General features: G+C 42.1%; 1 protein-coding gene across 1 annotated transcript in view; it reads left to right on the forward strand.

The window, feature by feature from the left end:
- The window catches only part of LOC132380899 (uncharacterized), a 179,259-nt gene that overhangs the window by 95,630 nt on the left and 69,242 nt on the right, over positions 1 to 14,387 (forward strand). Inside the window, 1 exon segment of the mRNA XM_059949817.1 lies at positions 14,024 to 14,344. Coding sequence (XP_059805800.1) covers positions 14,024 to 14,344 — 321 coding nt within the window.

Raw genomic sequence — 14,387 nt, forward strand, 5'->3', positions numbered from 1 at the left:
GCAATGTGATAGAATTTGTGAAAACCTGAAGGAATAAAGACTGACAAACAACCAATGTGGAAAGGAAGACAAATCTTGCAGATAAAAAATTACATATTTTGATGCATTATTTTTATACAGAGAGTATGAGTTGTAGAATCCTTGAAAGTGATAGTATGAGTACATGGGTTGTGGAATCAGTTCAGAGTTGAGGTGAGTGAAGTTATCCACATCAGTTTAGGAGTCTGATGGTTGAAGGGTAATAAACATTCCTGAACCTGGGGGAGTTGTGGAGATGGAGAGATGGGGTAAGAGGAATTGTAGGAAAGGCAATCAAAATTATTGCCCCTATGCAACAGTAAATCTGTTGCACGCATTGTATTGGTGCTGTGGAATATTGGTCACCAATATTCAGTTTTAGTGCAAACAAGTAGGCCATATGGATGGGAAGGAAATATTGCATGTATATTCAGTTAGATTAAAAAAATAAGCTTTTATTTGTCACATGTACATGAAAGCATCGAATCATACAGCAAAATACATCTTCTTGTGTTAAAGCAAATTAGCGAAGCCAATGCTGGGATTAGGCTGGGTTAAGTAGGTGGGTTACTGGGTGATGTGGGTTATTGAATGGAAATTAATTGAATTGATTTGAATTGACTATTATTTACATTCTTCATATACATAAGGAGCAAAACTCTTTACGTTACTTCTAAATTTGTAATGTGCAATTTATTATAATTTTCAGTAATATTACGTACAAAAGGACAGTCAATACAACATAGAAATACAATTGTATCAGCATAAATTAATCAGTCTGATGGCCCGGTGGAAGAAGCTGTCCCAGAGCCTGTTGGTCCTGGCTTTTATGCCGCAGTAATGTTTCCCAGATGGTATCAGCTGGAACAATTTGTGGTTGATGTGACACAGGTGCCCAATCATCCTTTGGGCTCTTTTTACACACCTGTCTTTGTAAATGTCCTTATTAGTGAGAAGTTCACATCGACAGATGCGCTGGGCTGTCCGCACCACTCTCTGCAGAGTCCTGCAATTGAGGGAAGTACAGTTCCCATATCAAACAGTGATGCAGCTAGTCAGGATGCTCTCAATTGTGCCCCTGTAGAAAGTCCTTAGGATTTGGGGATCCATACCAAACCTCTTCAACCATCTTTTTCATCATCTTTTTTGCCTTTTTCACCACAAAGCCGGTATGTATAGACCACATGAGATCCTTGGTGATTTGTATGCCAAGGAACTTAAAACCTTTCACCATCTCACCGCCAGATCTATTGATGTTAATAGGGGTTAGCCTGTTTCCATTCCTCCTGTAGTCCACAACCAGCTCCTTTGTTTTGCAACACTGAGGGAGAGGTTGTTTTCTTGACACCACTGTGTCAGGATGATGACTTCTTCTCTGTAGGCTGTCTCATTATTGTTTGAGATTAGGCCAATCTATGTAGTATCATCAGCAAATATAATTAGCAGATTGGAGCTTTGGGTGGTGACACAGTCATGGGTGCACAGAGAGAAAAGGAGGGGGCTTAGGACACAGCCCTGAGGGACACCTGTGTTGATGGTCAGAGGGGCAGAGGTGAGGGAGCCCACTCTTTCCAAATGCCGGCAATCTGACAGGAAGTCCAGGATCCTGCTGCACAAGGCAGGGTGTAGTCTGAGGTCTGGGAGCTTCTCGTCCAGTCTGGAGGGTATTATGGTGTTGAATGCTGAACTATAGTCCAAGAACAGCATTCTCACAAAAGCATCCTTCTTCTCCAGATGTGTAAGGATGGTGTGTATAGCTGTGGCTATTGTATCATTTGTCGATCAGTTGTGTTGTTAGGTGAATTACAGGGGCTCTTGTGTGGGTGGCAGCATGCTGCAGATGTCGTCCTTGACCAGCTTCTTAAAACATGTGCTTATTATTGAAGTGAGTGCCACAGGACGCCAGTCATTCAGACATATTACCTTGGTCTTTTTAGCTATAGGAAGAATGGTGGATGGCTTGAGCAGGAGGGCACTGAAAGAGGGAGAGATTAAAGGGCTTAAACTGCCTTTTCTGTGTTGTATCTCCAACTGAATAAACACTGAGAACATGAGTTGTGGAGTCTTTGAAAGTGAGCCTATAGGTTGTGTGCAGTGATCAGTTCAGTGTTGAGAGAGTGAAGTTATCCATGCTGATTCAGGAGCCTGATCTTGAGACTACAGTCTGTTAGTTACTGAAACTTGACGCATTAAAATGAGAATCCTCTGTCATATTAATCGAAGAAAATGACATCATCTTGGTCAGTGGTGAAAGACATACAACTAAAATAAGCTTAAAATGTGTGTGCAGGTAGCAGTTATATTCCATGTTGAAACTTGCTGCATAATAGTGACCTGTCAGTTTTCCATGTAAATGCAGCCTTTGGTCTTAGTTCTTCTCTCCCTCATTCTCTTTGTGAAGAAATTTCTTCTCTTCCATATTGTTATCTGATTACAAAGAATCTTCTAATATTTTGCACTTTATCATGCAGTGTTGATTCTCATATTTGCAAACAACTCCCTTCATGTAGCAGCTCCAAAGCTAAATGTACATCCACAGGTTACAGTTACATGTCAACTCTGAGAAAAATAGCAACTTCCATTTGCAGATTCACACCCCACTGACCATTGCAAGCTGCATCAAGCTGCAAACACTCATTTTGTTCAACGCACAACTTTTAATTGTGTTGTTCATTCATCTTTAAGGCCTTTGAATATTGATACTAAATATACTATATTTTAATGAATTTTTATTTTATGTTGATCAAATCATTGTATCATTCTCAAAAAAAAAACAGATTTATTCTTAAAGTGCATACTGTATATATCACCGTATACTATCCTGACGTTCATTTACTTACAGGCATTCAGTGTAAGTACAAAGAAACACAGTAGTATCAATGAAAAACTACACATGAACAATGGCAGACAACAATCAACATGTAAAAGAAAAATGATGTGCAAATAATAAATGAAAAACTTAATAATAATAATAATAAGTAAATAAGTACTAAATATTATTTGAGAACATGAGTTGTAGAGTGTTTGAAAGTGAGTCCAGAGGTTCAGTGATTGGTCAAATTATCCACTCTGGTTCAGGAACCTGATGGTTAAGGGTTAATATCTGTTCCTGAACCTGGGGGTGTGGGACATGAGGCTCCTGTAACTGCTTCCTGACGGCAACTGGAAGAAGGGAGCATGGCCTGGATGATGGATGATGGTTCTGTGCGACAACATTGCTCAACAGTGAGGAGGGGTTTATCTGTGACAGACTGGGCTGTATTCACTACCTTTTGTAGGAATTTCCATTCAAGGTCATTGGTGTTTTCATACCATTTCTTGATGCAATCAGCAAGAATACTTTCCACTGCTCATCTGTAGAACTTTGTCAAAGTTTTAGATGACATTTTGATGTTCGCAAACTTCTCTGTAGATAATGCGTTGTTGTGGCTTCTTTGTAACGACAGTTAAGGGCTGCACACAGGACAAATCCTTCAAAATGATAACGACAAGCAATTTAAAGTTCCTGACTCTTTTCATCACCGATACCCTGATGAGGACTGGCTCATAACCCTTTGGATACCTCCTTCTGTTGTCAATAATCAGCTCTTTTGGTTTTGTTGATTTTGAGTTAGATGTTATACCATTCACTTTGAGTGATGGAACTTGAAGGCAGATTACAGTGTTGATGGCAGGATTCTTACTAATAAGGAGGTACAGAGGGATATTGGGATCCAAAATTCCTTGAAGTTGCTATACAAGTTGAAAGGATGTTAACGAAGGTATATGATGTGGTGGACTTCATTAGTTGAGGGAAGTGAGTTCAAGAGTTGCAAGATAATGTTACAGCTCTGTAACACTGGTTCGATTACACTTGTTATGGAGTGTAAGGCATAGACTGAATGGACATTCAGCACCTCTTTCTCATGCTGACAGTGACCAATACCAGAGGACATCCATTTTAAGGTGGGTAGGATATGTTAGGGGAGATGTAAGAGAAAAGATTTTTTTAAACAGTGAGTGGTGGTCCGTGGAATACACTGTGGGATGGTACCAGAGGCTAATAAAACAGGGGCATTTAGAGGCTGTTAGATAGCACATACTGTACATGTACAGTGCCAATAACAAGTATTCTCCCCCCTCTTTGAAATGTTCATGTATTATTGTTTTACAACATTGAATCACTGTAGACTGAATTTGGCTGGTGAGTCAGTATACTTGCAAAAACTAAGTAGATGACCATGTAGACAAAAGAACACTCCAAACAACTCTGTGAAAAGATGATTGAAAAGCACAAGTCAGGAGATGGATACAAGGAAATTTCCAAGGCAATCTTCAAGAAATGGAAAGAATATGGCACAGCTGTCCTCAAAAACTGAGTGACCTCCCAAGAGGGGGACGATTGAAGGAGGTCACCTGGACATCTATGACAGCTCTGGAGGAGTTACAAACCTCAGCGGCTGAGATGTGAGAAGCTATGCATACAACAATAATTGCCCGTATGCTTCACCGGTCACAGCTTTAAGGGAGAGTGGCAAAGAGAAAGCCAAAGTGCGAGGCTCTGAAGTCAGCTAGAAGGATTATTGGTCTGATGAAACCAAAATTTAGCTTTTTTGGCCATCAGACTGCAAGCTATATTTGGCATAAGCCAAACAACACACATCATCAAAAACACACCATGAGGCATGGTAGTGGCTGCATCATGCTGTGAGGATGCTTCCCTGCAGCAGGCCTAGAAGGCCATGTGAAGGTAGTGGGTAAATGAATGCACCCAAATCCAGGGAAATCCTGGAGAAGAACCAGATGCAGTGTGCTGCGACTTGGGAAAAGATTTGTTTTCCAGCAAGACAATCACCCCAAGTATAAAGCCAAATCAACAGAGGAATGGGCTAAAAACCAATGAAGTTAATGTCTTGCAGTGGCGAAGTCAGAACCAAGGCATCAAACCAATTGAGAATTTGTAGCTGGGCTTGAAAAAGGTTGTCTGCAAATGATCCACATGCAATCTGACAGAGATTGAGCAATTTTGTAAAAAGAATGGGGGAAAATTTGCAGTGTACAGATGTGCCAAGCTGATAGAGACCGGTCCACACAGACTCGACTCAAGGTTCTAATTGCTGCCAAAAGTGCATCTAATAAAATACTGACTTGAAGGGGGTGAATACTTGTGCAATCAATTAACTTATGTCTTATATCTGTAATTAATTTAGATCACTTTGTGGAGATCTGTTTTCACATTGACATGAAAGAATCTTTTTTCTGTTGGTCAGTGTCAAAAAAGCTAAACTAAATCCATTGTGATTCAAAGTTGTAAAACAGTTAAACATGAAAACTTCCAAGGGGGTGAACACTTTTTATAGGCACAGTATGTTCAATGTTCCTACAAATATCAGAACTAGTTTTCTTTCTCTCTACTATTCAGAATTACTCTTTCTTCTCAGCTGATGCCTTTCATTACAATACCATGAAGGTATGGATAACACACTTGAGTGATATTTCTGTGTTTTCTGATTTATCAGCAATATTGATTTATAGGCATCTGTAAGAACAAACACATTCATTTCTCAGAGTCTGGCTATATGGAGATTGGTTAAGATTGATTAAAGAAAGGTAAAGCTCTCCCTTCCAATGAGCATATGTACAAAGGGGTATCCATCAAGAAAGCAGTATCCATCATCAAGGACTCCCATTATCCAGATATGCTCTCTTCCAGCTGCTGCCATCAGAAAGCAAGTCCAGGAGCCTTCTGTCCCAAACCACCAGGTTCAGGAATAGTTCAGCCATCAGGCTCTTGAACCAGTTTGGATAACTTCACTCACCTCAACACTAAACACAACATATGGACTCACTTTAAAAGACTCCACAACTCATGTCTCAATCTCAGGATAGTATAAAGTGACATATACATACTTGGAGAATAATTTAGATGAAGCTTCACAAGTTTGATAAGGTGCAGGATTTTGCACCTTTTGTAGAAAGGTTGTAGAAAAATCATTTTGTAGAAATGGAGTGAGAAATAGAAACAAGCATGAACATTTCCAGTCACTCTACAAACTTCTTAATGGAGAACAAGCACTGGAAATGAAAGTTGGGTGCTGAATAAAATGAGTGAGCTGCAAATTATTGCAGCTTGCATCGGTCATCGGGGTATGGATCTGCAAAGAGAAGGTGTAACTTTCCTCAGTACTGATCTGTGACTATGATCCATGTATATACATTAAAGGGTCTTGAAAAGAAGAGATGGTGAACTGTAGTTTTGTATTTACAATCACGGTAGTATAGAGTGACATATATGCACTTACATATTAAATTTAATTTGAATTTTGAACATTGAAGTGACCCATCGACGATTAGAAATATAACATAATATCCTTCACCTGCCATATGAGGAGGTGAAGCAGTAACACCAGAGTCTGCTTGGAGCTCATGACCTCTTCAGCTGAGGGTTATCTGATGGTGTAGATTAGCTGCAGGTAACTCGAGAAGCAGTGGTCCCACTTGTGAATCTGATCCTGTTAAACCTGAGCTCGGTAATGATCTGAGGGAAGGAACTTGGGTTGGGTTTTTTTCTGCTGCAAAGCAGCAAATTTCACACCAGCAGACAGTGAAAATAACCCAGATTGTGATTCAGAAAGAGAACCTTTCCTGTCCCAGGACATCCCAAAGCAATTCTCAGAGGATATGGTAGAACTCTGTGTTCATTACCTGTTTTACAAAAAAAGTATAAAGGGAAGTAGCAATGGATGCCACACATAAACAAAGTGTTCCTTCATCTTCTTGCATTGCTCAGTCACTTCAGACAATAAGATGTAGGGGCATAAGAAGGCCATTCAGCCCATTGAGTCTGTTCCACCATCATATAATGTCTCATTTATTGTTCGTGTCAAACCCATTTCTCCATAGATTTTGACACCCTTACTAATCAAAAACTTATCAAGCTCTGCTTCAAATATATCCAACGACAGCCTCCAGAGCTGCCTGTAACAACAAATTCTCCAGAATTAGCACCTGCTGCTCGGGGGTTCTCTCACCACAGCAAACATCTCTCGACATACAGTCCATCCAGGTTCTAGGCCGTTCACTATTCAAGAGGCTTCAGTGAGAATCCACACCCCCTCCAATTCTTTTAAACTCCAGCAAGTACATAAGACCATAAGAAACATAAGCAGAAGGTGGCAATCTGGCCCATCGAACCTGCAATGCCTTTCAGTAAAATCATGGCTGATCTGGCCATGGACTCATCTCCAACCACCTGCCTTTTCCCCACAACCCGTAATTCCCCTACTAGGCAAAAATCGATCCAACCTTGTCTTAAATACAGTATATTTACTGAGTTAGCATCCAGTGCTTCAGAGGGCAGAGAATTCCACAGATTCACCACTCTCTGGGAAAAGCAGTTACTCCTCATCTCTGTCTTAAATCTACTCCCCTGAATCTTAAGGCTTTTCCCCCTAGTTCTCGTCTCAGCTACCAGTGGAAACAACTTTCCTGCCTCTATCTTACCTAACCCTTTCATAATTGTATATGTTCCTTAAGATCTCCTCTCATTCTGCTGAATGAGAATCGAGTACAGTCCCAAGCGACTCAATCTTTCTTCATAGTCTACCTGCCTTATCTCTGGAATAAACCTGGTGAATCTCCTCTGCAACGCCTCCAAGGCCACTATATCCTTCCTCAAGTAAGGAGACCAGAATTGCACACAGTCCACCAGATATGGCCTCACCATTACCCTGTGCAGTTGCAACATAACCTCCCTGCTCTTAAATTCAATCCCTCTAGCAATGAAAGCCAACACTCCATTGGACTTCTTGATAGCCTGCTGCAGCTGTCAACCAACATTTTGTGATCCATGCACAAGCAGACCCAAGTCCCATTCCATAGCAGCATGCTGTTATTATTTACCACTGAATTAATAACCAGATCTTGGAGTAGTCGAGTACAGGCCCAGGACCATCATACACTCCTCACACATTAACCCTTTCACTCCTGGGATCACTCTCGGGAACCTCCTCTGCACCCACTCCAATTACAGCACATCCTCTCAAAGATAAGGGGCACAAAACTGTTCACCATATTCAATGTGCAGTCTACCCAGTAACTTATAAAGCTGCAATTTTTATATTGCTTCTCAGCAACAGTGTGGAGAATGTTTTATAATGCCACGGTTGTACTTACAGGTTGTAGGTACAGCACTGGCATTAGTTTTACACACAATGGTTAAATGGCTTATCTCTTTTCTTCACAGAATTATTATTTTTGTTCAGTGATCTAGTTGTGAAAAGAAAAATGCTTTGCTGAAGATGTTTTGTATCTCCACACTTGTTCTCATCAGCATATTGAACCACGGTTGTTGAGAAGTTTTCCAAGTGATGGGGCAATGCAGGAAGAGGTCAAATGTCAATGCTTAGCAACCACTGTTACTAATTCAGTATGAATACTATATTCAGTTTGGTAAGACAAATAACGAAAACAGAAGTTCTGAGCACATCTGTCACTGAGGGCGAACATTACACAGATGAAGCAGTGACTGAGGCAACAGAGTCAGCACTCATACTATACAATGTACAGAATTTAAGCAGGGATTCATTCACAGCTAATATACTGCAGTCTTCCCCGAAAACAAACTCAAAGTAACAAAAGCTTTCTGTGTATACTGAATAATTTTATCATTTATCTATTTATATTCAGCTTAGAACTAAGTGTTCATAAACAATTGCAAAATCAGCAACAAAAATTCAGGAAAATATAAATGAGCTACATTCTTGGATCACCTCAACTCTCATACTACAATGATATCAAAAGCAACACACACTAAATACTGGAAGAACTCAGCAGGTCAGGTAGCATCAATGGATATGAATAGACAATCAAGCTTTCAGACCCAAGCTCTTCTTTTACCCTTCTCACCTCGCTGTTATTTCAACCTGGATCCATACCTCCTTCCTTTTCTCCTTTGGTCCACTCTTTTCTTCTATCAGATTCATTCTTCTACAGCTTTTACAACATTTCCCACCCAACTGGCTCCACCAATCACTTTACAGATAGCCTCCTTACTGTCACACATCTTTTTATTCAGATGACATCACATGGCCTTCTCAGTCCTGAAGAAGAGTCGCAGCCCAAAACGTTGACTCATTTCCATAGATGTTGCCTGACCTGTGTATAGCTCCAATGGTAATCATTGAATATTCCCATTTAGGAATGCTACAGATAATTTCAGGACTTCGGGTATGTCAATGATATTAAACCTGGACCTATTTCTGATTCTCTATTACTTCTTCAATATGTGCGACATGTGAAAATTGTTATCCCTTGTACTGAAGTTCCCTCAGGCTTCACCTGATCCAGGGAATTGCACAGCATGAATCTGGTTAGATTAACTTTGACTAACATTGAAAGATATAACCAGGTGAACAGTGATATTGGGAAGTTACCAACTGAGAATATGAGCAAAGAATTACAGGGTTAAGGGTCACGGCAACCATGGTAAGTTAGGTAAGATCGAAGTCTTCTCCTTGGACACTCAGGGAGACTCATGTTGCAAATGTATTCAAATATGGTTCAGACACACTTGAGGTTGATGTGTAGATGTGTTTACTGCACAGCAGGAAGGATGTGGAAACATTGGAGGGATTTCAGAAGTGTTTCACCAGATTGTTGCCCGTATTAGAAGACCATACGACCAGAAGACATAGGAGAAGAATTAGGCCATTCTTCCTATTAAGTCTATCCCACCGCTCCATCATGGCTGATTTATTTTCTCTATCACCTCTATTTTCCTGCCTTCTTTTCATAATCTTTGATGCCCTTACTAATCAAGAACCTATCATGTCCACTTTAAATGACTTGATCTCCACAGTTGTCTGTGGCAGTGAATTCCACAGATTCATCATCTTCTAGTTCCATAAACTCGTCCTCATCTCTGTTCTAAAGGAACGTGCTTATACCTGGAGGCTGTGCCCTCTGATCCTAGAACTCCCCGTCACAGGGAACTTCCCCTCCACATCCACTCTCTCTTGGCCTTTCAGTATTCAATTGATTTTCATGAGATTCCCCCTCATTCTTCTAATCTCTGGTAACTAAAGGTCAAGACCCATCAAACTTTCTCCTCACACTCACAACTCTCAGCATGGGCTCCTTCCCTTTCCATCATTAACTTTTCACCATGAACACTTTCCCCAATGACGTACCACAGCTAACATTTTAAATCAAGCAAAAAATAAAGCTTCTGGATGACCTTCCCAAGTCAGGTAGTTAACATTTCAGATTTGAACACTCAAGGTTGTTTGTGTCCAAATATTTTAACACTTCTTAGCATTTTGTTTAGTCTCTCAGAATTTTTTAAACATTCCCATGCTGTTAAATATAACTGAAGGCTTTTCAGATTGTCGTGTGCCACACATCAGTTGCGTCACTGTGTTTTTCTTCAAACTTCCTGCTGCCTTCTTCCTCATTTTTATTTCAGTCATTTCTCTCTGAAGACAGGCAGACCTTGGCTGTGTCTCTGTGAATAAAATGCTGTGGACATTGATTCTTCTGATTGGTTTCCTACCTGGTGAGTTACAGACAGCACTGGACAACATCATCAGTGTTGGGTTGGGGGTCGTACAAAGTTTCCACATCAGTGCTTGAATAATTGTAGACACTAAAGATGTTGGAAACTGGAGTTCAGAGTAACTCCTGGAGGAACTCAGTGGGTCAAGCAGCATCTGTCGGGGGAGGGGAAATGTCAACGGTCTGGGTCGAGACCCGGTGTCATGTGTGATGAGTGACAGGCAGTACTGGATATTTACAGTACCAAGAAAAGTCTACAGATGCTGGAAATGCAAGCAACACACACTAAATGCTGGACGGACTCAGCAGGCCAGGGAGCATCTATGGGAAAGAGTACAGTCAATGTTTCAGGCTGAGACCCTTCAGCAGGACTGGAGAAAAAAAAGCTGAGTAGATTTAAAAGGAGGGGGAGGGGAGAGAGAAACACAATGTGATGGGTGAAACCTGAGGGGAGGGGGATGAAGTAAAGAGATGGGAAATTGACTGGTGAAAGAGATACAGGGCTAGATTATAGAAGGGAACAGAAAGCCATTAGAGAAAGAAAAGTGGGAGGAGCACTAGGCAGAGGCAATAGATGAGCAAGGAGATAAGGTGAGACAGGGAAAAGGGGATGGGGAATGGTAAAGGGAAGGGGGTCATTAGTGGAAGTTTGAGAAATCGATGTTTATGCCATCAGGTTGGAGGCTAACCAGATGGAATATAAGGTGTTGCAACTACAACCTAAGTGTGGCCTCATCATGACAGTGGAGGAGGCCATGGATAGACATATCAGAATGGGAATGGGAAGTGGAATTAAAATGGGTGGCCACTGAGCGATCCTGCTTGTTTTGGTGGATGGATCCTAGATGCTCGGTGAAGCGGTCTCCAATTTACATCGTGTCTCACTGATATACAGGAGATCACACCCGGAGAACCAGACACAGCATATGATCCCAAGAAACTCACAAAAGAAGTGTCGCCTCACCTGTTTAGGGCCCTGAATGGTAGTGAGGGAGGAGGTGTAGGGGCAGCTGTAGCATCTGTTAAGCTTGCAAGGGTAAGTGCCAGGAGGGACATCAGTGGGGAAGGATGAATGGAAAAGGGAGTCGCAAAAGGAGCGATCCCTGCAGAAATCAGAAAGTAGCGGGGTCGGAAAGGTGTGCTTAGTGGTGGGGTCCCATTGGAGATGGCAGAAGTTGTGGAGAATTACATGCTGGCTGCAGACGCTGGTGTGTGGTAAGTAAGGACAAGAGTAACCTGATCGCTGGTAGGGTGGTGAAAGGATGGGGTGAGGGCAGATGTCTGTGAAATGGAAGAGATGCAGTTGAGGGCATTATTTTATGAGGGCATTGTTTCTGTGAAGAAGAAGGGAGGACTTCTCCTTCAGTCTAGAATAAAAAGTCTCATCCTGAAAGCAGATGTGGCGAAGAAGGAGGAATTGAGAAAAGGGGATGACATTTTTTGAATATCAGGGTGGGAAGAGGTATTAGTTGTGAGAGGTCGTGGGTTTATAATAGACATCAGTAGATAATCTGTCTCCAGAGAGATCGAGGAAGGTGAAAGCGGTGTTGGAAATGGACCAAGTAAATTTGAGGGCAGGGAGGAAGTTGGAGGCAAAGTGGAGAAAGTCAACGAGTTCAGCATGGGTGCAGGAAGCAGCACCAATGCAGTCACCATGTAGCATAGGAAAAGTGCAGGATGGTCACCAGCGTAGGCTTGGAACATACACTCTTTCATATAGCCAACAAACAGGCAGGCATTACTGGGACCCCTGCAAGTGCCCATGGCTACACCTTTTGTTTGAAGGAATTGGGAGGAGCCAAAGATGAAATTATTAAGAGTGAGGACAAGTTCTCACAGAGGAGAGTGGTTGCGGAGGGGAACTTGTTGGGTCTGGTGTCCAGAAAGAAACAGAGAGCTTTGAGCCCTCACCATAACCTGTCTTTGTTGGGGGTCATACACTGTTTCCACAACGGTACTTGTATACCTATAGACACTAAAGATGTGGAATCTGGGGTTCAGAGTACACGCCTAGAGGAACTCAACAGGTGAAGCAGCGTCTATCAGGGGAGGGGAAATGTCAATAGTTTGGGTCGAGACTCTACATCAAGGGTGAGTGGAGAAGGAGACAATGTAAACAGGAGAGGGGAAGGTGTGAGGCATTATGAGGGGTTGCATTGTGCAGTTTATGAACTTGAATGTAAGTGATGTGGAAGTCAGTATGTTGTCCTCAAGTGATCCTACTGACCCCCATTTCAACTCTAAAGTTCTCTGGAATCCATGACAAACACACACACACACACACACACACACACACACACACACACACACACACACACACACACACACACACACACACACACACACACACACACACACACACACACACACACACACACACACACACACACACACACACCTGGAAACATCTCAAATGAAATAGCTGAGACCTTTGTGGACATTTCAACCGTATCCAGAGGTACCGGCCACGTGACAGACACACTGCCACCTGACTGGTCGGAGGACACACCACGCGCCAATCAACATTTGATCCCTCCCAACTAATCAATGCACACCTAAATTATTGGTCACCTTAATTGGATTATCTCGCCCAGCCCCATGCTTTAAAAGGTAAGACATGTGCCTGGCCCAGTCTCTCTTACAGACCACCTCATTGAAGATAAGTGCATTGGTTTATGTCTGTGAAGGTTTATACTTTGTCCTGGTAAGGGAGCCGTAGCTATCCAAGGTCAAGGGGATAACTGTCGTAGTGCTTTTCCCTCGTTCTTTGTATGTGTAACCGTACCCTGACCCAACACAACTTTGTGTATTATACAGCTGACCCGACCTTCCCCACACGTGTTAACCCTAAGCATTTTTTGTTAGAATATCGCAGTTGCTTGTGTTGACCCAACTTCCCCTTGTAAATGAATTCCTTATTATTAAAACTGTCTGTGTCCAGGCCTCTACTGTTGAGACTCAAAGAACCAGTTATTTTCCATCACAACTCCAACATAAGGAAGTTATGATATGAGGAAGTTAGATATGGCCCTTGTGGCTAAAGGGGTCAGGGGTTTTGGAGAGAAAGCAGGTACAGGGTTCTGAGTTGGAGGATCAGCCATGATTATACTGAATGGTGGTGCAGGCTCGAAGGGCCGGATGGCCTTCTCCTGCACCTATTTTCTATGTTTCTACAATCTGAGGTAATTGAAAGTTCAGCACTGCCGCTCTCCCTCAGTACTGCAGTGGAAGGTCAGCCCTGGGTTTCTGCTCAGGACTCTGGAGTGGGAAGTGAACCCACAATGTACTGACACAGGGGAGAGAGCACTGACACAGTAACAGCACTGACTGCACTTCAGACCAAAATCATTGGCTGTGGTGTCATGGAACACATGCTGAGCATGACCTGGCCCTGATTTCACCTTCATGGTAAAAAACATTTGTTTGCATTAAGTTGTTCCTTTCTCTTCAAATCTGAAAATGCCTCCCTCAGTTTCAGGTGCATTGTGGGCAGAGGAATCTGTAAGAGGAGTTGTGGGAAGATCAATCGCAATCGATTGTCACTATGAAGCAATGTTCCCCTCACACACAAAGTATTGGTGCCATGGACGGACTCGTCAATGTTCAGTTTTAGTGGAAACAAATGGGCAACACGGACGGAGTGGACGAGTGTCAATCACAGATAACCCGGAATGGGGAATATTTACTGTTACTATGGAGGATCTTCACTCTGGAGATACAGGATGGTACAGCTGTGGAATTACAACACCAGGTCTCAATCCAATGTTTAATGTTCATCTACAAGTATCTGATGGTAGGTTTCTCAGGGATTGACTTTGTGCTTTCCATTGAGGATA

The sequence above is a fragment of the Hypanus sabinus genome, chromosome 25 (assembly GCF_030144855.1).
Source record: "Hypanus sabinus isolate sHypSab1 chromosome 25, sHypSab1.hap1, whole genome shotgun sequence".
Taxonomy (NCBI): Eukaryota; Metazoa; Chordata; class Chondrichthyes; order Myliobatiformes; family Dasyatidae; genus Hypanus; species Hypanus sabinus.